Here is a 26,236-nt window from a genome sequence, read left to right as displayed (position 1 = left end):
AAGCCATACAGATAAGTTTTCATGTAATGATTCAAAATGACAGCATGCCACATGAAGAAAAATGTAAAGATCTATGACAGTTCAATCATTATTCATGGTGCGTTTAGGATTGATAATATCGATAACCTTTTAGTGCAGTCTTTACCATAAGACTGTACATCCCAGAAGACTTGAGGTGAATCGACAAGAGGGTTACATGGTCAGAAGGCATCCTCTAGGACAATCCGTTTCTCTCAGTCTATCGATCAAGGGATTTTGTTCGGAAGAAAGAAAGTGACGATAGATCCTGTCGGAATATCACTGAAATTGCTTAAATGTATTCAATTATCCCCGAGACAGTGGCGTGTTTTTGTAATTTCCCAGTTTGTGCCCTGAGTGTTAGACTTCAATTTAGGATATTGTGGCCGACCTAGGGCGGAGAGCTGAAGAAATCCTCCCCTTATCGTTTCGCGAGTCCCACGGGCCACTAGCTATTGTATGAATTGAATTGCCTGGCTTTTCACATATTATCCTATGAAGTTGCCTGCAATCAGGGAGCTATCGGTGAAAGTGAAATATATTCCACGAGGCTTGCGACCAAGACACACCAGTTTGATCGTGTCGATGCTGGGCTTGCTGCTCACTGCTTTAAGCTGGGGGAGAACCTTCGTATCGTACCGTGACATGGCCAGCTTTTGATGCTTCGGGAGAGAAATTACGGACACATAATTTCATTATTTGAAATGGAGGAAAGCCATCGGGGGAAATACGGACGAAAATTGATGAAGCTTTTTCCTGTCAATGCAAATTCGATTTGCCCTGGGATTTGAGCTGAAAGCTTCAGACTGGTCTCAGCCTGATGGCGGGTCTTCGATATCAAAGCCGACGCGTGCGACCAGAGTCCACGAGGACAAATTTAGAACAAAACCCGCTCAGTGCACCGTTTTTGTTAGAATCACAAAGACCAGTCACTCGGTGACATTGACAATCCTTTCTATTCGACAGATTTCTTAATCAGGTCAAATGCATTTTCCAATATCTCCTTTCCACTTTCTTGTTGCACCGAAAGGTTTTTATGGCAATTTGATTTAAACTACTGCCACATCTGTGTTGTTTATTATGTTATTTGCGTATCAAAAAGTGCAATACCATTAACAATTGCAGTGACGAAAACATTAATTCCAGATTCTTCGATCAGGTCAAGCGGCAAGACAGAATCCAGCTGGTTTATGGGATATTAGTTTGTAATTTATGAAAGCATAGACGGTGGAGAGGGAATGATTCAATTCATATAAATAGCAAAGCGACTGAGTGACTCAACCCTTCTCCATTTGTAGTAGGGCGGTTTGGTTCAATGATTCCACCCCAAATGCCCCCATGGCCCTTTGAACAAGATAATATCGTTTCATACCATACAAAAATCCTGTGAGCTACTTTGTATTTACTTTGAGTGGAGGCTTTATTTGACTGCTATTGTTTCCAGTTGATTGATTATTTACAATTTTAGAAATATTCTTTTTGAAAATTGTACAATCTGAAGGTGTCTGGAAAAGAGTTATACTGAAGAAAAATATTTCAACACTGATACATACTGGTTTGAGGTTGAAGTTTTCTGAAATAATGAAATATTGTTTTAGGGGTTGTTTTTTGGGGGGTTTTTTTCAAAGTTTTTCATTCAAATTCTATCCATTTTTAAAACTGAAATATAAGTGGCAAGATTATGAAACAATTGCCCACAGAATACTTCTGTATCTCTGCAGTCAGCACTAACATGACATTAGTGGGATACTTCTTTAGCCATGGAAGTAACATGGGCCTATCAGTTACAAACACATTTGTGCTTGTATAGATGGAAACACAAGCTCTACCCTGATTAGCCCATTATCAAAAGGTCGCACAGGATATCTGGGACCCTGTATGTTTCATGTCAGCCTGTTCGGATCGTCCACACCTCCACTCCTTCATTTCCTAGTTCACCAAGATGCAGGTCTCTTCACTGACAGAGAGGGAGACCCATGGCTGATAAACTGTCTCAGCTCAGACTAACTTGATGTTATCTTCCTCAGTGCTTTACTGTCTGACGATAGAAATCCACTCCATGTCACTGGTGGTAGCCATTTTGAAAATGGCTCCCTCTGGTAGTCATGTTGTCCTTTAAGATCAGGTTTGTTTTGATTCTTCTTGTGGGGTGGTGTGGGAGAGAGTTAGTTTATTTGTTAGTGTTATGGGTGTGGTTATAATAGAAATGTTATTCTGAGTGAGTTTTGTTTAGAAATTTTGTTGTTATTGTTGAGTACTGGACCAGTTCTCAACTTGGTAGTATGGTTTGGGTGTAAGGGAAGGGAGACAACTCAGATTGAGTCATGTTTGTGTTTGTGATTGATGGAAAAAGGAATATGGAAAGATTTTGGTAATGACAATTCTTGTTATGTGGATAATAAGACATTTGGTCATTGTATGTGAAGTTTGTTAACATGGATAAAAAACTGTAGGTTTATTTTGATCAGTTAAAAGTTATCTTTAAACATCTGTTGACATTTTGAAGTTATCCTTAAGTGGCCATGTGTTAAGAAGATCTTATCAATGTGAAATTCCTTTATTTTTTTGCTGTGCCCAGGTGAACAAACATGGAGATATCATAGCAAACACTGACAGATTATGATATCTGGGTGGCCAAAAGAAACCTAAATGGGATTCTCTTTCTGAAACAAGAGTGGAAACACCTCTTTAAAATTCTGTGAGGCGTAAAGCTGGTTGTCTAGGGAGTCTGTTTACCTCCTTGCTAGCATGTGCAGAGGATGCCTTATTATATTGAGCATGTCAGCTCCGATTGCTTTCTTCCATGGGCGCAAAAAAGACATTAGCTCTGGAGTTTTCACAGCTTCTTGTCTGTATTTATGATAGAGAACGGATGCAGGTGTCATAATGGATGTCCCATGTTTTCTGGGGTGATTCAGCCAGACAAAAATGTCAGAGATGAGAGATTTGTTGATGCTTGGGAATGCATGCAGATTTCATCACCCTTCAGAAAGATTTTCGAGTACCTGGAAAATTTCAATTGCACGCTGTAGTTGTTTAAGCTGGGAACAATTGTTTTACCTCCAAAGCTGGACTAGTGTTTGCCAGTAGATTTATTGCAGTGCCGATTGCAATTTTATGATCAGGTGTGTTAAGAAGGATAAGGAGTTGTGCGGTGACTGCTCGGCTATTCACCACACTTGACTAATGGCCCATTGAGGCTGTCAGACCAACCCTTGTGAGTGCCTACAGCCCTTGAATACATGACAGATTTTGTTTTCCCAACAACTTTGCCAGACAATCTAGGGTGCTATTCTGGGATCAAAGGTCTTAATGGGGAGTGTTGCCCCTAAATAGTATTATTCCAGCTTTTTGAGACTCGGGGGTCGGCTCATGTTGACACTGGGAGTCCGTGTAGAAGCAGAGAAAATGATCGCCACTTGTGGGCAAGTTTGTGCCTATTGAAATTGGTGAGCGTGGAGAGGCTGTAGAGCACAAACAACCCCACGCTGAGAGGCTGTTCTTGTGTTGAGGAACACTCACCGCTGAATACTCCGGAATAGCCTACAACCAGCTGCTCAAACACACTCCCAGCCCAACACTAGGCCATGCGAGTAGCTGGCAGCCATATTGGATGCATAGCAGACGCCTAGGCAGACGGAGTCACTTGGGCTCTGACAAATTCTGGAGTTTTATGCCTCCTTTGGATAATTACTGAATGAGAATTGGATGAAACTTAAAGCTTTCTCCAGTGAGGATGATCTGAAGTAACTTTTGCAGCTCTGACATGGATATTACTTGTTTTTTTGGTGGTTTTTGTTTGCGGCCACCTCGAACAAGGAGTACTATACTAGCTTGGCTCTGAACAAAGCCCTGACATTGGAGTTTGTGCTCAACATCCTGGTGTCTTGCTGGATAATTCTGGATTATAACTAGGTTTTGATTACTTTCATCAGGTAAGTTCACATATAACAACATCTGACATCTGTTTCTCTCTGAGAAAATGGTTGCCACTAGGGACGTATTTCAGAAACAGGCAAAATGTGCATCAGAGTAATTGCTGTGTTTACTTTTTGTCTTGCCTTTTTGTTCAGCTTATGAATATAAATGTTTAAAAAATGACAGCATTATTCATACTGGATAATGGAACATAAATAAATTACAGTCGTCATTTGAGCTAAAAATTCATGAAAACAGTTTTTAAATGAAAGAATTTTTCACAGAGCACTGTTGTTATCTTTACATTAGCTCCTCCATCAACTGATTCCGACACGCTTTCTTTAAACATTGGGAAATAGTTACACGCAATCTTTTCTTTTAAGTCTTGATCAAAGCAGAGTTAAGCTAGTCTTTGCACTACTAATAATTGATGTGGCGGGCAGAGTTTGGCAGAACGAATGCTTGAATAATTTATCTGGTTTAGACAGTTTTAATGACAATTATTGGAAAGACATCATCCATTTCAAGATTGATCAATGTGACAAAAACTCTATAGGCCTTTTTGTCTTTTCCTGGACGAGTGCAGGTTGCCTTTTTTCTACTGGCGTAACCATGACTTTCAGCATCACAAAAAGCATTAAACAGCTGTAAGGAAAATACAATCATCATACTTTTGATGGAACTTTTTCCCCAACTTTTTCTTTCATTATGTCTCTTTGAAGTTAGCGTTTGGCTTTGATCTGTGTTTATGTTCAAATACTTTGTAATTGGTATAAAATCATTGCTTCTGGCTGGCTTTCTTGTGGAAGAAATTCAATAATAGCCTGTAGCAACTGAGTAACAGCATTCATCTCAAAGTTTTACCTGATTTAAGATTTGTTGCCAAGAAATCTAAGGATATTCGTCTTTTTACGTCAGTCACAAGTGTCATTATGATATGGATTTTGACTTATCTTATTTGCTCGTTTCCTTGAGGGATTATTAAAGTGCATATCAAATGTAACGCTAGGGTCGTATTTATGGAAATGTTTTCTTTTTATTCATAACTTACACTCGATCCTGCTTTGATTTCCTTTTGTAGCACATCTCAAGTCGTTTTGTAGAAAATCTTAAAAGCGGATAATGTTTAAAGGTTTGTAGACACTGCAAGTATAAAAGGCAAAAAATACACTGAAGGGATTTCAAGGCCTGGATATCTTGTATTTGAAATTCAAATCATTTCAGAAAGAATTTGTGAAAGTTTCTCATGAGAATGGGATTTTCTTTTTGTGGTAACTTGAACTGTGAACTTAGACACTTGTGTTGGAGGAATAGAATTATTCTCATTTCAGTTTTCAAACAACCCTGTGATCTTAATACATACATCTCCCCTTTCTCTTGCCCAGTGTCATCTTGTGGATGACAGGAAGCTTTGCTGTTGGTTGAAGATGGTGTCAAGTGTCGGTGGAACGTGCCATAATCCCAATTAAATTGGGCCACCCCTCATTATTCCTAAAGATAAATCATGAGTGAATGTTATCTGAAAGACCTACCACATAGAGGCTATCTTGGATTTGGATGGATGGGTCTTGTTGTGCTAAATTTGACTGCTTTTGATAAATCGTGATCCCTTGGTGAACCGAAACTCATAAAACATCAATGGAATCTTGAAACATTTCATTAAAATGCGCAAAAATTGGATACAGGGATTTTTTACCTACAGTGATAAAGATGGGTGCAGTATTTGATATACATAATACATCACTTCATGCTAAGAGTGATGATGTGTCTTGAGTGCTTTGTTAAGAAAGAGGTGTAGGTGATATGTCGGAAGTGGATTTCATATATGATTATGTAATGACAGCAGGGGAGGGGACATTTTTCAGCATTTTATTAATTTTTTTCCTGGAGTTTGACAGGCAACAAACTTGAATCTGGACCTTCGGTTTCATATGTCAGGGGGTGACAATGCTATGCTAGATTTGATGTATTCATTATTTGCCATGAATGTTCAGCTTCAGACTTGAGACCGAAGTGTTGCCGGACTACCTTTCTTGGAGGGGTCTGGTATTAGTAGGACAAGAGGTTTGAAAATTTGGGGCTGTAGTGAATATGATGTATTTATTTTGTAATGTGTCATGTTTTTAGTTAAGTTTGATCTTGTACACTGTGAGAATTTTCTTTGCAGAGGTCAGAGTTTGAACTCTTGCAAGTACTTACAGATCAATAAATTTGTAAGGGTAATACTTTTCAGCAGTAGCTATATGAGTTCCAGTGTTGAAGTAGATTTGTGTGTAAGGGTTTGGTATTCAGCTTACTTGTAATTGGATGAGCGACCATATTGAGTGTTGGGATTTTTGGATTCTACTTGATTCTGAAGTAGGAGTTTGACGTGAGGCCAAAGGTACTTTGTTCCAGTTGGATAGTTCTGCCTGCAAGGTGTGACTACAGCATGCCCTGAGGGACAGACGTTTAGTTGATCTTACGTCTGCTGTGTTCTTGAGGGGGTCAACACATCAGGGCCAAGTTTGTTTTGGGATAAAAGTATTATCTGAGTTTGTTGACTTGGGCTCTCTGTGTAGAAGCCCAGCGAGAGACAGAATGCTGCCATGTTAGCGTAACATCCACACAATGTTTACTGCCACAAAACCCAGCTTGCGGCAAGTCAGCCCTCTTCGCTTGCACTCCACACACTGCCTGCCTTGTAAGGTGTAGAATCAACTAGTTTCTTCCTTTATTGCCCAGGGCACAAACAGTTCCGCTTGCTTTAAGCATTAAAGCTTGTGTGCTCTACCTCGTCAGATTCTGTCGAGCGCAGGGAATGCATTCAAAACTTGTCAGAATCAGCTTCAAGCACTTCGGCTCTCTTTACTTGCGAGATGCTCATGTTTTCACTGTGATTCTTTTGACGACTAGATTGGATTAAGAATAAGACAGGCTTTGTCCCTTTGTTTTGCTGTTTGCTCAAAATGTTGTGTTTTTGTCTGTGTATTGTTTATTGTCCTGATCCTTTAGTAACAATCTCCTACACAAAGCCCTGGTTAAACCAAACTGAGACATCTCAAAATGGCGTCTGCTGCTAATTCAGGTGGTCTGACTGCTAGACTCTGTGTCAGAAATGACCAATTTCTTGTCTTTCAGCTCCAGTTTCATGTCTGAAACTTCCAAGATGACCCCCAGATCTCTTCATCTTGGTCCCGCATCAGATTTTTCTTGTAATTTTTTCTTCCTTCCTTTGATGTACATCCATCCATTGTAATGTTAGGAAACAATCCACAAGTCCCATTCGGCCATCTTGATCTGGCCGAGAAGTGATATGTCACCAAACCCTCTAATTACCCCTCCTTTTGATATATAGGCCAGTCTTGCAGACATCCTACCCTAGGCTAGGGGAAAAAGTCCAGGAGATAATCACTCTCTGGATTTGCGTAATTGCAGTGGAGGATCTTCATAATAAGAGATGACAATAGATAGGTTTGTTTTGAAGCATGTTTTGTTATAGATTTGTCCTTGTTTTTAAGCAATTTGGATGCAACATAAATGGTGCCAGATTACAAAAAGGGGATTAGAAAGAGTATTTTTTCACTTTATCTGACCCCCATAATGTTCTACAGACGTCAGAACTTTAATGTGATTGGAAGTTTAGTGAAGGTAGCGGTTCGTGTTGGTGTCAGAGAATTTACATTATGTGTGTTGTGACGAGTAGCGGTTTGTGTTGGTGTCAGAGAATTTACATTATGTGTATTGTGACGAGTGAATAGCTTATGTTGATACTGGTGTCATATATTTAACTAGAGCATTTCCTTTTACCCACCTTTTTCTTTTGTCTAAATCGTTGCAAAAGTAGGATGTAAACTGCCATGATTGTCCTCACAGATGCCAAATCAGGTTCACAGATTTGATGCAGTACAACTTTAAAACTGAACGCTGTTGATGTATTGTAAAGATTTAAATTTAATTTATGGCAAACTCCTTCCAGATTGTCTTCACATCTTAATGATGGCTCTTGTAGTCATCAACCCCTTTAAGTAAGGGATTGTCCTCAACAACAGTTCAATGAAGACTTGGATAATGTTCCCCGTCTCTCACTGGCCTCGCATCATCTGGGGACCAGCTCCAGGGGCTTGCTTCATCCCATGCATGCATTTGGATTAGGTGATAGATAACTGCTACTGTCCCCTAGGGAGCTCTCAGATCAAGGGTTTATCTTTGCATGTTGGGGAGTAATTAAGTTAGATCTAGTTCTCTTAATGAAAGCAAAAAGTAATGGGCCAGCGTATGGGGAAAGGAAAGACTATTTTCCAATAACAGCCGATGGTGCAATGTTTTCAAAGCTTATTCCTGGCCCCAAGGGAGCCCTGGAGTTCAGAGGATAGAGTCTGTTAATATGATGTTATTGACTCTTTGCTGCCCAAAGGATGCAAATTGGTGTTTGTGTTAGGTGTTGATTTTGTTTTATGTGTTGAGGATGTCATGAATTTGGAGGGAACCATGTTCATCCATCATTCGAAGACAAATTTTGTTGATGCTTTTTTTTTTCCAGAGTGATTGGGTTTCTTCAGAGCTAATTTTTTATCATTTTGTTGGATAATTTGTGTAAATGATATTGATGAATTTCCGTTTTTGCTGTGTGTATCTGAATTTTTCAGTTTAAGCACACAAGAGTAACAGTCTCATTTCCAGCAATAAATAAGGAAGATCATCAGCTCTGCTAATCAATAAAATGATATCACAGTGTTATTCTAGCCCCAGTGAAATGGATTGGACATGAAGCAATGGAAAAACATTAATATATTTTATCGGCTATTCCTTCCACTTATTGCCATTTTTATCAGGGTTTCATAGTGTTTTATTTCAATATTCATGCCTGGCTATTTGGTTCGTAATTGAGGAGGCTTGCGTGCATTTCAGTGGAAATAGTATCTTTTATAGCATCTATGTCTCTGCTTGTGATTATGACTTGCTTGCACCAGATACTTTATGATCCTCCGCTTGCCACTTGAGTCTTGCTTGAGAGACACAGACCTGTCCATAAACGCTGGAAAGGATTTGCTTTTCAATTAAGAAAGTTTTGGGTGGGCGATAAAAATGTCCCATAGTAATCCAGGGGCCTTGTGCAGGGGCATATGTGAATTCTTTTCACAAAGGCGGGATTACATTCTTGGAAATAATGTTGCAAACAAACGGGTTTTATTGTCGGCTTTTAAAGAAATTGCTTGTCAAAAAACTAATCCTTCGTACAGACCGGCATCCAGGGCCCATATAGCAGAGAACTATAAAGCCAAAATGGACATTGTAAGATAGGCCCGCCAGGGGAGGCCATAAACGCTGTCAAATAGCAATAAACGACCATGCTTTACTTTATGCATGCACAGACATTACCCAGCAGTCCTCGGTGCAGGAACTGAAGGATTTTGTAAGCCTGGTGCGATTTTATGTTCATTCTGGTATTATTGACAAGGGATTAGTCATTCCACTTAGATGAAAATTTCTGTTGCATTTGTGTCACCAATCTGAAACTGTTCGGTTTCATTGGTAGACAAATGACAGGTCTGAAATGGAACGATTCGTCAAAATTGACAAGTGCCACTTTCTGGATTATGGGCCCATATCCAGAGCCAAACGAGAGCCTTGTCGGTCATCGATGACGTTCTGGCGTTCAAACGAACCTGACACAACACTGTCTTACTTTCGTCACGTTTATGACTCTTAAATGCTCCCATTTGCTTCTCTGTGTCATTATGTAAGTTGCAAAAAAGAAGGCTGCCATATTTGATTTCCGAGTTAGCTGATGAATCTCAATGCATTGGGAATTGGGCCAGTCCTTTCATTTGCGAGAAATGCTAAAATATCACCTCTGTGGAGCTCGACAGATCAATCAAGGAGAAGCGCATTCCACGCTAAGGTTCCTTTCATGTTTATTTCGCTTGGATTAAAATTGACATTGCAACATGAAACTGCTACGCAGTGTTTTGGGCATTTAAGACCAAGTGATTTATTGCTTTGTTGCAAGTTCGTGTAAAGTTTCAACATTGCCGTACAAAGAAATATTTTCAATTTCAATTTTGAATTTAAAAAGTATTTTTGATTGCCTTTTGTTTCTAATAATGGATCAAAAAATAAATCAGATGAGACTTTGACAGATTGTTTTTCAACTTAATTTCAGGAAAGAATCAGTTTTGAAAGCTACCAAATCTGTTATGAGCATAATTAGGAGTTCTTGTATTATTTGTCATACACTGTCCCTGTACGTTTCAGTTTTAATGTGTTCTCGATGCGGCTTCTCTAGCTGAATAACACTATTGATTAATGCATGAAATGCTACACTAGTGTAATGTGTATTGCTTATTTTATGTAGGCATCTGTTGGTATATTTATGATACTCTTAAATTTCTGTCTGGATGGCTTGATGTGTTTCAGGACTGTGTTATGTGCCATTTGGGCGAACATGTTTCATTAATCATCTGTTTGATTTGCAATTGTGCGAAAGGCATATTTTATCACCCATTGTAGCCAAACATTTTGTTGCAAATTCCATAATTGACAATAACACCTGTTAAACAATTAGTATTTGTTACTCATCATGAAAGGCCCATAATCGTAATTGCAGAAACTTGAACACGGCCCAGCTGGAGAGTGTTGGGATCGTTTCAAATTTTTTTAGAAAAATTATTTTGAATGGGAATATTTCGTACTCCATTGCGCTAGCTTTGTTTGGGTGTAGCGTAGGGCCACATGTGGCAAATAAATTGTTCAGATGCAACTAACAAGGTACACATTTTGCTTCGGCAGAATTCTTACGCACATTGCGCAGACTTTACGAAAACGAGAAAAATGTGTTCATGTATTTTGTCAGTATTGCTCACAGGTGCAAATGGCCGCTCTCAAATGTAAGTCAGATTAGCCGCCATATTGAAATTGCCACCAACATGTCCTAATGTGTAAGCATTGTTTTTCCATTTTCCTCTTAAGTGGAGTTTTGTCCGCGGTAGGTTGCATGCATTTTGGGAGAATTTCTATGGACGTCATATTCTTATTTATTGCTTCCATGTGTGAGAAAGGGGCAGTAACAATATTATATGAAGAAAAACATTTCTGACAAAATACTGTGGTTTTAACCCTGGTGCACTGCTTACATATGATAAAAACGCCATGCTTTTCATTGGAAACCATATGGCTGGTTTGTTTATAAAGCTGCATTCTTAAGCATTCCATGCATGAAGCAGAAATAATTATTTACAACGTTAAGTTGTATGTATGTATGTATTCTTTCTGATCATGAGCGAAGTGAGTCATATGATCTTGCATCATATCAAAGGAAAGCAGCTGCGGCTTCACGGTAGTAATGGAAATATTTGAATGATTTCTTTCCTTTCTTCAAAGTAAATGATACCATGGGTTGGTATTTGATTGTTATCTGTGAAATGAGCAAGTTGCAGATGAATATTTATAATGTAACTTCATACATACATGCATATGGTAATGATGCTTGTAATTATCTGGCGTAAGTCATGCATGAATATTTATGATTCAGTTTATACTTTTGTTCATAATAAGTATCTCCCAAATGCATAATCGTACATTGCTGATTGCATGCTGAGCTGACATGTTGTGACACAGGCTTATATAATGAAATGTACATACAGTGTACACCTAAACAGCTGGGTTAACACAGTGCATTTGGTATGCTGTTGTTTGTTGTACATTGATATAGATGCTGTTAAATAATCTAGGGCGTTGTTGATTCTCTTTCACTAGATAAATGTACATTGTGATGAAGTGGCCTAGTGGTTGAAGCGTATGCTTGTCACACTGAAGACCTTGGTTTGATTTCACTTTTGATGGGTACAAATTGTGAAGCCCATTTCTGATATCTCTTGTGAAAATCTACTACTGGAATATTGCTGAAAGCGGTATTTGTTGTATAATGGCGCAATCAGCTGTTTTTTTTAGCTATATCACAACTGTCAGTAGATAATTGAGTCGGGACTAAACAATCCAGTGATCAGCATTGTGAACGTCCCATCTGTGCAATATTGGGATACGATGAAGTCAGCGAGCCCGACCATCTGATCCCGTTAGTTGCCTCTTGTTTTCAGCATGGGTTACTGAAGACCAATTCTAATCTTGGTGGTTGGCAAGAGTTCTTCGTGTAGACAGCAACCATCACAAAGCTGACCTTCAATGATCAATCGTGGATATGGTCCAGTTGAAGTATTGGCTCGCAGCTCTTGTGAATTTTATTTTAAGGGTCAGTGTTGACTGTAAAAGGCTGTAAAATGCCATTCAATGGCAACAGTTAAAGCCTCTTTCCTTCATCATGCCACAGCATAACATGTCTGTTATCAGATTCTCTTTCAACTGAGTGCAATAACACATGGTAGGAAACTCTGCCACACGTTGGTGATTCTAACAATCTATGACAGTATCCCTCCAAGTATTTTCCCTTAACACATCTTGAAAACATATCGTTCCTGCGGAATCTTGCCCCTGATGTCCCTCAACTCAACGTACTGGCACACTGATAGAAGTATGCCATGGCAGACAATCATGGACATTATCAGGGTAAAAAGTATATATCGTACCCTTATCTCCATGCAGTTGTGCAGTAAGCAAGTGCATTATGCAGCTGGTAGGATGGACCCCCACCTCCTACCCCCCTCCCTCGCAGCCTCACCCCGCTTGACTGTGATGAGTAGATACTTAAGTCTCACACTCCAAACCCCTGCCTTTGCCACTCAGGGAGACAAGCATGTCCTCTGTGGGATGATTTGCTTGTAATTGAAAGATTGTCAAATGTTTAAATTACACGAAAGCCGCCTGTTCTCAAGATAAACTCTGAAGCAATCTTCTCAATTATCGGAACAGAGTTGGCAGGTCTCGAGCACCCATTAGATAATCTAATGGCATGTTGTTTAGAAGGCTTATCTCCATTAGCTGTGAATTTACAAATTTTGCCCGGATCCTGTTTTTATCCAATTGGCTGTGCTTTCCAGATAGCTTGTTTGGAGTAAGTCAGAGCTCCTCCCGAGTAGATGGCCCTATCTCCCACCACCGAAGCTTGCCTCTCACCGCTGTGCCTTGTTTTTACTGATGGTGTATCTCGCAACTTTCTGGGAACAAGTGCGCGAGTTATCCCCTGGAAATGCTTTGTATGTGCAAACAGTGATAGGTGCGAGGTGTAGACATCTCAGCGGCCGCACAGGCACTCAGAGAGAACGTGTTATCTCTCCCTCCTGTCTGTTACCAGATCTAATGCCAGCACTGGGCTGTTGCCATTTGTCTATCGGTAGATCAAGCCAAGGAAAAAACAAAACTGGGGATCATTTGAAACAACAATGTTCCCAGGCGACTCTCGAAGCTGCTGGAGGTGAGATTCAATGCCCCTTTATGCATCTGGATTGTTTCGAGGGTCATGTTTGGAGAATCAACAATGTCGGCAGGCGAAATGTTCTATCCTGTGGTAGTTGGGCTGCCTCCAGTCTACAAGACCCAACACTGCCTCCATGTAATTGCTGCAACAGGCCCTCAGCTGATGTGTTTTTCATTCCTCGCAACATTCTTGCCAATTGACTCTAGCGATGAGATCTAATTCAGAGCACTACGACCTCCACTGAGGCAAGCAGTCATTATAGGAAACACACATGTACAAGCCAGTGCCTCTTATTCCCAGAGACTTCCAATGCTACACCTCTGCTTCTCATCCTAAATTACTCGAAGGAACTATAAAAGTCTTCCACTTACACAGCAGAGAAGAGGGTCACTGTGTGGTAAAGAAGGCAGCAGGAGGTGATGGGAGGTAGGTAGCATCTTCGCGCCTCTTTGAACAACCAGAATGCGAAGTCTCTTGGCTTCATAACACTTCTCAATGGCCTCCTTATATTAGAGACTCAGTCATGGGGATGAGTGTTCATGTTTGAAGGAGAAGCTCTTCTTTAAGAGAGTGCCATTTGGCAACAGCGTTGGGATTTGTGTCTATTTCATAAACGTCAATCAGAATACTATTTTCATCTTCGTTCTCGACCCTGTAAATTATATGTTTGAAAAAGGATTTGAGTTTTTGATGTATGTTGTGAAAATAAATGCTAATGTTGCTTGAAATCTGGTTTCCATTTGGTGCTTGTTTCATTTACGTCAGTCAGGTTGTCTCGTTTCATTCTTTCACATCAATATCAGCTACATGTAATGGATTTGTAATTTTGGTGTGCACAGTGAACTGGATAGTACAGTAGAGTTCAGTCAGTTTTTCACAACGATAACAGGCAGTTTTCCATCCAAACAAGCCCTTGCTGTATAGCTTTAAATCTCCCCAAATCAGAACTCAAATTTAAGGCTTCAAAGAAGCATTTCCAAACAGATTTATTATGCTTACAATACAGACAGTGTAGATGGCGTCCAAGTTCAGTAGGTTTAGATGTCATTGAGCCCCATCCAACACCGACAAACTAAAACAACAAGAATCAAACTGTGCCTCCACACAACAGGGAGAAATAATTAACTTGTTATCTATTCGCTATGGTAGAAAAGAAACATACAAAAGCTTTCTGAATCCTTTGAGAAAAAAGTTTGTGTTTTGCGGAACATGTTTTCCTTGGGTTAGTGTTGCTTCCATCTGTTGGTGAGTTTTAAAGCCTTGTTTGTACAGTTTGTTAATCTTGTAATAGGATTCGATGCGGGATGCGTGGAGGGTATTTATCGAGCGGCTTCCCTCCCTCATCTCCTTTGGCAAGAGACACCTGGTGGAACATCTGTATGGAGGTCTACATGTATCCCTGCATTCAATGGCAGTGGCATAACTGTCCAAATGCTTTGATTGATGACTGATCGACGTGAAGATAAAAGCGTTTTACATAAGTTGAGCTTTTAACATTCTAGTAATATTTCACTCCAAGCTGATGGGAATTTGACAGTTTTCAAGATTTGTTTGATATTTTGATGCTGCTGGTTGGAATTTGTGATGAATTGTTTGAATTTGACTGAAAGATAACATGAAAAATTCGAAGATGACGAAATGTGGAATACATCTGTTTAGAAAGTAGTGTCAGTGTGTATTAAAAATAAAAATTATTCCATCCAGTTTCATGCTTCTTGACCTGTTAAAGGTTACCGAAAGTAGATAACATTGTCTCCACAACAGGATTTAAGGACCGGAAAAAATGGTGTTTTGGGGACTGAATGGCTTACCAAATTGTTTAATGGAAAGGAAGTTCTTTATTTTTTCGCAAAAGAAAACATTAATTCAGTCATAAAGAAAGAAACAAAGGAAACACTAAGTCCGTCATACTTGTGAAAATCTCCACCTATAGCTTTGCCTTGCAAACTTGTTGACTAGACTGGATGTGCCAATTGTGGAAAGATTAGAGCCAAAACCTTAGATATGTGTCCAGTGTTTAAAAGTGTCTCATCAAAGGAAAGTGTTTTAAGGCAGGGATTTCTGCTTGTGACCTTCCAGTATGAACTGTTGGTTGTCGTTGACATAAGATAAATAAGTGTTAAGTTTGGTGTTTATTACACTGAAATGGTAGTCATAGACCCATCTGCTACTTGTGCTTATCACAGTGGAGCTCATTCAGTTCCTAGCGCTATCGACAAGTGCCACTTGATATGAATAAGACTGATGTTGATTTCCCTTGCAGTAGCTGTTTCGCCAAGCATTAAATCAAATATGCCATAAATCTTTCGGAGCTAGCCTATTAACAAACCTTGTTTGTATTCCATATAGCTTCTCAGTTAATAAATTTTGCCGTGTGTCACTGGAGCATATGTTAATGTCAGTTAAGATAAAACCTATTTTTGTCTCGTGAAAAGTGAAATAAGATAAAATGTGATATATTACTTGCTTGCTTATATGAATCATATCATGAATTTATGTCTGACAAGATAAGTCATAAAACAGTGCAGATTTAGCCAAAATTGCAGCACAAGATTTCCGTATCATGACAAACTTTGATATGGCATTTCTTTCATCTTTTGAAAAGAATGGTCTCTGGTTTAACCCTTTTTTTTTCTTTTTTTTTTTTAGTTTTGTTTGAAGACAAGGGAGATAACTCTGTTCAGTGCAGGTTTCCATGCACATTAATCTGTTTACTTGTGGTTGAATTATCTAGGATAACAGACAAGCCATTGTTACAATTTTTCATCTGGTAGTCATGCTTTACCAAGATAGCCATCTTTTCAGATGTTCATTTTTTGAAAAAGTTGATTTTTAAAAACCTTGCCAACAAGTTGTGTTTACTTCGGATAACAAACCAACTGTACTACCCTCCATTTACATTTTCAAATGCGTGATTTAGTCATAGCTTACAATCCAGCAATATCACAGCTGAGGTACCTGTGTGGGGAATCAAACCAAGGCAGTTGGCTTGGTGGGCAAACGATTTAATCACTGGGCTGCCCTGTGTGTCCCTGTTCATGAAATATATATGATACACAAATATTTTGTAAAGTTACACAATTTTTAATGCAGGTCTTGTCTTTCAAATTCTAATGGAAGCCATCTTGGTTTGTTTATATGAAGAAATCCACACCTTGGTTGTTGGTTCTCTGCTGGGTGATGGCAGCTTTGGCATCCTAGATTACCATAACACCTGAAGGTGTCTTCTAGTCTTGAAGAAACAAACAATGCAGGATCCCGTGAACCATTCCCTTCCGAGATACCCCCAGAATTAGCTGCAGTTTACCCAGTGATTCCTGATCTTTGAAGGATGTGGAAATGTCTACGGGAAATCACCTTTTCAAATGGAATGGATATCTCACAGGGCTCTGCTTGTTTTCTTTTGCTCAAGTTGCACATCAAAGTTCTCTGGTCAAAGATTTTGTAATCATTATGGAATTTAGCTTCTGTTTGGGATGCTTCTGTTTGTAAGAATTGTTCCTTGGGGTTGTTTGTTTTCGGTCATGTTTCATGTCTATGTTGTAGGTCAGGTTTTGTAATCATTTAGGAATTTTTGCGTTTGTTTTTGGAAGAATCGGTTGAGTAATAGATGCTTGTTTGTTGGTTTAGGTTTGATGTTTTTTGGTCAAGTCCGGGGAATATGTGGCATTATAACCACCTTCTGTCACTTGGTGGTGGTAATGTAAAGAAGATTATTACCAAAAAAACGGAAGAGGGTTCAGTCTTTGGAAGCAAAATGTGTAACAGATTTTGCAGCTTTTTTCATGAAAGGAACTCATGAGACCCAAAATGTCTGCAATATTCCTAATACCCAGGAGGCCAGAGCGCACGTGTGCCCATACCGGCACCATCTGTTGGCAGCCCAGATGCATGGTGTTTTGTATATATTGAATTCAAGAGTCAGCCCACAACTAAGATTTGTTCCAGTAACGAAAACAACACTTGCAGCGAACAAATGAAAATCAGCCTGACGAAAACACAAATCCCTTTGAAAACTGGTGTTGGGGTATCTTTTTCGCCATTTCCGGAAGGTTGGCGAACAGCTCGCCAGGTCAACAGCACACATGGCAAGATAACAATTCTTTGCCAATTAGAGGCCTCCTGAAGTAGCAAAAGGGGAAAATGATGTGTGTTCCAGACTCCCTGAATTTACACAGCCGCTTTGGAGACCGGCATATGAAAAATTGGGGAAATTAAAGTTTGGGTAAGGAACCCATGGAAAATATGTTGCCGATTACACCGCATGTAGTGGATTAAGTTTGTTTTGATCTCTCGTCGCAGGTGTGGTTGGTTGTGTGTAATCCAAATGGCATCGAAACAATCTGAGACGAGAAAGTGGTGTAAGAACTTTCAAAAGTCGTTTCTGCTCTGAACATTTTTCAACCTTGGATCCCTCAAGCAGAAGGAATGAGTTAGCCAGGATTCTACTCTCTTTTTTTTCCATTATGAGTTATTATATATGAGTTTAACAGCCCATATAATGAAGATCAGGTGCCTGATTCGTAATGACTCTTGTGAAATTTTCCCATCAGAGTCAACAAGGCATTAGGTGACTGTTTATATTTGACTGTGGCCTCTCAGTGATATCACTGGATTTCAATCTTTCTGTGGTCCATTCTTCTCTCCATCCGAGTCAATCCTTCATGTAGTGTTCCTCATTGTGTGGTGCCTCTCTATTGAAAACAAGCAACAGATGGTTAGTGAGGATCTTTTTGTGAAAAGTATAATGTTTTTACATGATGCAACTGTGTAATGTTTGTGGAATATGACGGCATCTGTTTTGAAATGGGCAGTATCTAGTATGAATGTAGTCTGTTTCATATGCCTGCAGCGCAAGTCGGAATGGACAAAGGCAACAGTAAAGGCCTACTTTGAGTTGTGTATATGTCTCCTTTAATGTCACTTCAAAGAGTATCTTCAGGTTATTTTCACATTGATGATCTACGCTTGATGTTCATGACATTTGTGAAATCTGCATCATGTTTGATGCTCACAAAATGGAGATGAGGTTCTTTCACACTGAAAATTCTTTGTGGCAAGATAAGTCAATGTGATTGTGAATATTTTAGAAATATGAGTTTGCTTTGCTGTTTGTGAAAAAAGTAAAACTCCTTGGAAAAATGTCCACCTTGTCATTTAAGTTCCAACAGATGTTTTTCTTCAAAGGTAATGGGTTTGTGTATATTTTTCCGGTAAATGTTGTGAAATGTCACAGTGAAAAATATAAAAGAGGTTTAATGGTGTTTGTGAGGAATCCCTTGCATTCCATGCTCCCAGTAAATGATTGTAGATGAAGGTGGTTCATGATTTTGAATTGCTCTGCCTTGATGAACAGCTGCAGGTTTTATTTTGGTTTGGGGCAAGAATGTTGAATAACACGATATTCAGGCAGTGTAGAAATAGAACAGCTTTGGCTAATTCTCCAGCAGATACTGTCACCTGTAGATTGGGTTGAAGTTTGCATTGGGATTGCCTGAAACCCCAGGTAATTGACGAGATTTGAGCCTACTGTGCTACATTTCACAGGTGTGGATTTCGCCTGGTGGATGTCAGGTGTCGGATGGTGCACACTGTTGACACTGCTTGTCGAGTTCATTTCTCGGGGTTGTATATTTCATTTCAACTAGCCATGGTGTAACTGCTGTTTCACACAGCATCAATTTCAGTGGTATATTGTGTGCATCACAGCTGTCATGTCACTTTTAGACAAGGAGCTATTAACAAGTGTAACATACACCATCCCACCATCAGATGTTGCAATCTCCCACCATTGTTTGTTTGTTCATTATCCTTCCTTCTTTGTATTTGTATATTATTTATTTTTTATGGGATGGTTCCATAATTGTTTCGTTTTATTCCATGATATATTGTCTCTCTATGTCCTGATTATTCATTAATTGTGTAACATATTGGCAGTAATTTTCATATAAATGGGTTTGTTATTCACTATGGAGATTGTATCAGTAATGGAATAATATGGACATTTTTTTCAGCCATCCAAAAATGTTCCCCTTTTTCAATTAAATGATTGGTGAATAAAAAAATCAACTGTTGAAAAATGTACAAAGGAAGGCTGTTGAAAATAAATTACATAATTTAAGGTAATGAGATTGCCGAATTGAGGCTGTTTTTGTTGATAATGTATGTAACTAGCTGTGCTACTATTAGTATAATTGAGTCCTTGAACTTGAGTGGCTTGTATTGTTCAAGTGTGTCCTCAGCTGACTTAGGTTTGTCCTATACAGTTCTCCAGGGGAGAATGTGTGAAGACTGACATGGGCTTATAGGCAGATCCTGGGTTCCCTTGAAAGCCTACAAGTCATGAGGTTATCACTAACACAGCAAGCCCTATAGACCCAGAGCAGTTGCTCGGATAAGTTACAATGAGATTCATATCTGCTTGGATGACCTTTGAAGATAAGGCTGAAAATATCAGTTAGCTTAGCAGGGGAAAATAGCTGGGAGGGTCAACAGGTACTAGTGTGGAAGCTCTGTGTTGTTTTGCGGCAAGCCAAGTTTTTCATCTTGTAATCGCCAATTTGTCCCTTGATCTTGTAGCGCCACTGGGGTAATTATCATAACGGATGAAATATACCACCCAGAGGCGTGGGCTTTAGAACAAGGAGACTGGGTCTTATTTGGAAGGCTTTGGTAGTTGTACTTGTTCAACCGCAGACTCTTGTCGACACAGCTTGGTCGGTACACACTGTGAATAATGGAAGACGTTTCACGTAGACCTCTCTTGCATCAAGGTTCGGGGCCTGGGCTGAGGTATAAATATTCAGTGATGGCCTATGGTGTTTACGGTGTGAGTCAGGTTTTATTAGGAGATTTTCACTGTGTGCCGGCAACACACTAAAACGAGAGGACTGCGTGCCTCCATGAGCTCGCTATGTAAATTGTCACAGCAGAATCATTGAGAAAATAAGGCCAGCTCTGTTTTGATACTGTGTCAGCGTGACCCGTGACATTTTGAAAACTTAAGAGGCTATGTGTATTGAGTGAGTTCAAGTGGATCTTGTTGGTGCGTGTCTACATGACGGGGACTTGGAGGATCTAGCTTTCATACATATATCACGGTATGTAGTAGTGTTGATGAGCGTGGTGAGAGATAGCCCGCGGCTTAATGTTGCATCATACCTTGACGTCTTCATTTGAAGATTCAAACTTGAATGGTTCGTCTTCGAAATAGTTTTCGTTTAAGAAATTAATCATTATTCAAATATATGTATGTTTCAGTGTTAATGTCACGACAGTGTCAGACATGTCTTCCCAGTATTTGAAAGGTGTGAGGTTTGTGTACAACAATGAAACTATCTATTCAGGCATTTCAGAGGGCACCACATGCTGTGCAAATAATTTTTAGTCATGTGAAAGTAAATTCCTCTGAATATTTCACCACTTCTTCCACATTTGAAGTATTCAAATTGAATCAAGTATGTTTCTTAATTTTGAAGACGTTATTAATCGTTATCTAAATCTTGAATTAGTCAAGTCATCACCTGATTAAATTGGCTTATGTGTAAATTGTTTACCTCCCAGTTCATCGAATCAGATTTTTTATGTAAAAATATATATAAATCAAAAACCCTTTATGCTTTATTTGACAGAAATAGCTGGTGTCTGAGACAGTGTATAACCAAACTTATTTAATGTCTATGTATGTAATAATGCCTGAAGATAAAACCATTACCTTGTTATGAAGAGGTACAGAACTGGTTGTGTTTATGCAAATGAAACTAATGATGTACAACAGTGTTAATAGTTTCTGGTGCAAATGCAAGAGAGTTTGTTTAAACCACTGGTGGGTTTAAAGAGGAATTATGTTGCTGAAATACTTCTGTAGGCTGCAAAAACAGGCTCTGATCTGGACTAACTTTGACAAGTACTGACACATCATTCACCACGTGCAACACTGTATCATACACTGTATTGTTTTATGGTTGTCATCGTCACATGTGCATTCCCACCATCACACTTGAACTCTGACCTTCCTGCGTGGTTATCTACGTACAGCATGCTGATCTTTCACTCTTGTCAAGAGACAGAAAAACAAACTTGGATAACATTTTGTACTTTTCTCATCGGTGCCTTTGCCTGTGTCATGGAAGAAACTGGAATCCTGTTCGAGTTGTGATATGTTGCAATCAAATGATTGACATGGGAATTACTGCAATAGATTATCGCCAATCCAAACCACTTGAAAAATGGCCTCCCCATTTGGTTTTCTTCTCAACAGCTCAGATACAACCACTGAAATAGAGATAGTATTCAACTAAGGTTGACATTCACTGCTATAAAATTCTAATATTTCCGTTTATTTATTGTCAGTTATTCATTTAGTAAGCATGACAGTATCAGTCAATTAAAGCGATGGCGTCAGTTATCAGCTCTACTCTCTGCATCAATTCCTGAGAAAACATTACGAGGGAACTTTTTTCCGTTTTTGTTCATGTCGATTGCCTCCAAGACTGTCCCATCCTTGTCAGCTGACTGCTAGCATCAACCAGTCAATTTAGATCGTTGCAACGATAGAATTAATGCGTAGCAACATGTATCAGATTCCTTTATTATCTCAACAAAACCATTCTACCCTGAGGGAAGCCTTCTCTCAATACATTATCGCTTTTTATCTGTCGTTTTGAGACTTTGTCACCTGGAGAGAAAATTGCCGCACTGAGCAAGGTGTGATCGTTCCCATTTGGAGACATGTCACCAAATCCGACAACTTTCAGTTTTCATTTGCACAAAAAGCTTGCTAACTTTTTTTCGTTATCGCCTGTCAGAAACTACATTTAGATCATAGTATTAGATGTCAGTTTGCTGAGTACCCTGAAGAATGTGGAGTTGGTTAGATGGAGCAGAGGATTTCAGCCCAATGTCGCGTGTTAAGCATTGGTGTTTGCCACATGCAATGTTCCCGAAAGGAAGTTGTCAAAGATGTGATATCGACATTTTTTGTTTTATCTAATTGTGTTGATTTCGAGAAAGTGAATCACCTCACAAATAACATCTGCGTCTGTCACTTGTCTGATTAGAGGAACGACTCTACAGAGCTTAATGCAATTCAATGGATATTCTGAATATAGAACTATTAAGAGGTTGACTGTGTTAAATTGCCAATTTGATTCTGAACATCAGCAGAGCTACTTGAAGAGTGACAGATTAATGTTAGGCCTTCCCAGTGTTGTATGTTTAACTGTAACAAATATAATAATGATAATAATGATAATAATTCACTTATATAGCGCCTAGTATCCATCTGACTAGTTGCTCACCGGACGCTGTAGTCAGAATCTGATTATCATTACCCCGGATAACCCAAAAGAGCCTTTCCAGGCTTCATATTCTGCGCAAAGTACACCATCTGATTAATATTACCCCGAATAACCCAAACTGCCTATGAGGCAGTAGTAGGTTAGTAGTAGGATGAGCAAAGGCAACAAACTTGCTTACCTAAGGTGAGACCACATGTATCACATGTGCTTCATTGTAGGGCAGGACCAAGTCCTAGAAACTCTTACCTAAGGTGAGACCACATGTATCACATGTGCATCATTGTAGGGCAGGACCAAGTCCTAGAAACACTTACCTAAGGTGAGACCACATGTATCACATGTGCATCATTGTAGGGCAGGACCAAGTCCTAGAAACTCTTACCTAAGGTGAGACCACATGTATCACATGTGCATCATTGTAGGGCAGGACCAAGTCCTAGAAACACTTACCTAAGGTGAGACCACATGTATCACATGTGCATCATTGTAGGGCAGGACCAAGTCCTAGAAACTCTTACCTAAGGTGAGACCACATGTATCACATGTGCTTCATTGTAGGGCAGGACCAAGTCCTAGAAACTCTTACCTAAGGTGAGACCACATGTATCACATGTGCATCATTGTAGGGCAGGACTAAGTCCTAGAAACACTTAAGAATCAACTGTATGTTATGAATATTTTGTTGTTTTTCAGTATTTGTTTAGTAGTTAGATTTTTAAGAGAGTAATGCATTGTTTATGTTAAAATTATTGTTTTGGTATTTACAAAAGTATTTCATGGTTCTTTTGTTCAAAATTGTTTCTTTTATTTACAGGTCTCAGAATCTGGATCTGATCTCTTCACTGCCGTAACTGTCAACCATAATCGTAAGTATCTGAATATTTTAACCATTGTGTGGGGCATATGCATGAGTAAGACCTGTTTACCTTACATTTCAGTTTGTCATGCATGTCATAGCAAGCATGACACCTCCGACATGCTGCGATTAGTGATCGTGGGAAGGGTTGTCCTGTTACACTCAACACAGTGACAACATGCAGTATGTGTGAGAACAGGTCTCCTGTATCCTTTTTAACCCCCTTCAAGAACCTTGCCCCCAACCTCCCCAATCCCCCACCCCAACTCCTCATTCTCGTGTTTATTAGTGTTTGAATAGCACTATGCACCATGTGCCATTGACATCTTGTAATCAGCTCTGACAAAATGCTATCTATGTCAGTCACTAATCTTTAGTCAAGTACCCCCTGTTCCACAGCCATTAATGCAATACTCAGTGCTCTTGTGCCGAGCATTAATTTGATAGTTGATGTACACAAGCTTTCAACCTATGCTTGACTGGTCACTGAGGTACTGAAGCATATAAAAGAATTATATTCGCCTCCCTAGGCCTAAACAAACTCTGAGTCAGGGCGTAGCCAAGCGTACTGTGTTAATCCCAGATCTTTGCGTTGAGACCAATATCAAAGGAATGGGCTAATGTGCATAAAAGGCTCCATCCGAGCTCAGGAGAATTCGAACAGCCACAAGAAAACCCTTGGAACAAATCTCCATTCATTTCTAGCATTGATGACTGCTGCTCAAGAGTAGACCCTACTATCTGACCAGACGTGAATTCTCCCAAGCAACAAAATAAATCAAGGAAATTGCCCGAGGAAGCATTTCTTTCGTTGGTGCCAAGGAAGTTATTTTAGTGAATGTAATCGTTGTGAAGAGCCAGGCTTGTGTCGATGCGGCCATTGTATTGGGTCAAGAGGCCCCTGAGATGAGTTAAATGGAGTGGAGAAAGTGAGAAGCTTGGTTGTCAGACGTGAGCCCTCCCCTTGTTGTTGAAGACAGCTTGTGCTCCAGCAGTGTTTAGGGATAGCCTGATTTGATTGAGAACTATCTGCAGCAATTTTCTAGTGGAGAGGATCCCGATCTGATTAAGATAAAGCCATGGAAAAGGTGGATCGCTGGGCTGGAGGAATGTGATTTTGATTTGATGGAGCCCTGGAAAGAGCTATACCATGGCTGCCACCAAATGTGTAAATGTGAGACATCGCTCCCCTGACCTTTCTGGAGTGGAAAGCTGGCCCCCAACAATTCACCGAGCTTCTCATTATCAGCCTGATAATGGCATCACAGTGATGATGGGTAAAAATACTTGTCATGGCTGATGAGGGTGACTTCACAGATATTGCTGTCTGAGCAACCTAGGGAAAGATTCATCCATAGAAAAGGGATACCAGGCCATAGCTTTGTTGTCATATATCATTTTGCATTGACCTTGTTATGCCTATCGGATCAGCAGTTTGTTCCTGTCAGATCAAGGTATGTGGCCTGACTATTGAAAACCGACTTTGCTTTTGTTCCATATAACAACTTCTAGTCAACATTTGGGGTAAAGCAGCAGAAAAAGTGTTGCCAGAAAATGTTGATCTGGATGTCAGAAGTGACCAAATATTTCCATCAATTCATTGCTTTTGGAACTGCCATTTCAATTTCTGACATGAGACGAAATGAGTAGCTGGAGGTTCATCACAATTAGCTCTCCGGGAAATTGCCATGTTATCCAAGATTAATACAAGCCTCATTTAGAGGAGGGCTGTTATTTATTGATTTGTCATTCAATTTCACTTTTTATTGCCACCTCTACTCTTGGCCTCCTCCTTGGTGAGGAGACTTCTGACAATCATCCTGCACCTGGTCCCAGCAGGGTTCAACCATCCGGAATCAGCTGGAAAATTGGAGGTCCCCTGTTGCCCTAGCCATCAAATAATCTCCCCAGAGCTCCCAGTTACCATGCTATCAAATAAAATCCCTCCAATGAGCACATTTTCTTTGATAACCCTCCCTTGTCACCTCATAACAATACTGTCCAATTTATTCAGTAACCATGAGAAGACAGGAGGTCCCCTAGGTAAAGCTTGCCCAAATTCAAGATGGCCGCCCTTGCCGGTTGCTAATGAACAAATCATGCCTCAACACCTCTGCTAATTGACTCCAGATTTGGCAATTGTTTCAGCAGCTTTACACAGCTCATCAGCAGCCTGGAAAGCCAGTGTGTAATGAGATAATTAGCTAAGTCAATAAACAAGCTGGGGAGATGATTTGATGCCTCCTCAGGGTGCCTGGATAGGCCTAACAGGGAGAATCCTGAGCCTCCCTGTCCTGGCCAGACAGTCCATCATGGAGGTGGTCAGTCTGCTGACATCCCTGCCACCAGATCAGGGTCCCTGCTGTCACTTTCAATAACAAACACCGATTACATGTCCCTGGAATGGTTCCACAGCAAAGTCACAGCAGTGGAGAGTTGCCAAGGAACGCTAAGCGCACACCCCGCACATGCTTGCCTTAATTCATTTCACTGGTTTGCCTTTGTGGTGGGACTATTCTACAGGCCAGCAACCATTGTCCGGATACTTTTGCCAATCTTGGATATAAACCTGGATGGAGAAAAAGCTGCAATGATTCTGTTCATAATTGGGGACATGGAAACCATCCATGGAATGGAAAGGAGTTCATGTGAGAACATTTCATATAGCATCTGAAAGACTTCCTAGCTCAGTTTGCACCATAATACATAACACTGGTAAGACTTGTTTTCCACTGAGCACATAAGAGTTGTCTATCCTGTGGTGGTACATCAGCATTTTATTGTAGGTGACAG

General features: G+C 39.8%; 1 protein-coding gene across 3 annotated transcripts in view; it reads left to right on the top strand.

Annotated features, from left to right (window-relative positions):
• LOC137271872 (autism susceptibility gene 2 protein-like) overlaps window positions 1-26,236 on the top strand; it is a 230,787-nt gene that overhangs the window by 180,747 nt on the left and 23,804 nt on the right. For all 3 annotated transcript variants that reach the window (XM_067804355.1, XM_067804291.1, XM_067804420.1), the window contains one exon: window positions 23,402-23,453. In XM_067804355.1, the coding sequence (XP_067660456.1) occupies window positions 23,402-23,453 (52 nt within the window). The remainder of the gene's footprint in view (window positions 1-23,401; window positions 23,454-26,236) is intronic.

This window comes from Haliotis asinina, chromosome 1, assembly GCF_037392515.1.
Source record: "Haliotis asinina isolate JCU_RB_2024 chromosome 1, JCU_Hal_asi_v2, whole genome shotgun sequence".
In the NCBI taxonomy this organism is placed as follows: domain Eukaryota; kingdom Metazoa; phylum Mollusca; class Gastropoda; order Lepetellida; family Haliotidae; genus Haliotis; species Haliotis asinina.
This window is presented reverse-complemented; position numbering and strand designations above follow the sequence as displayed.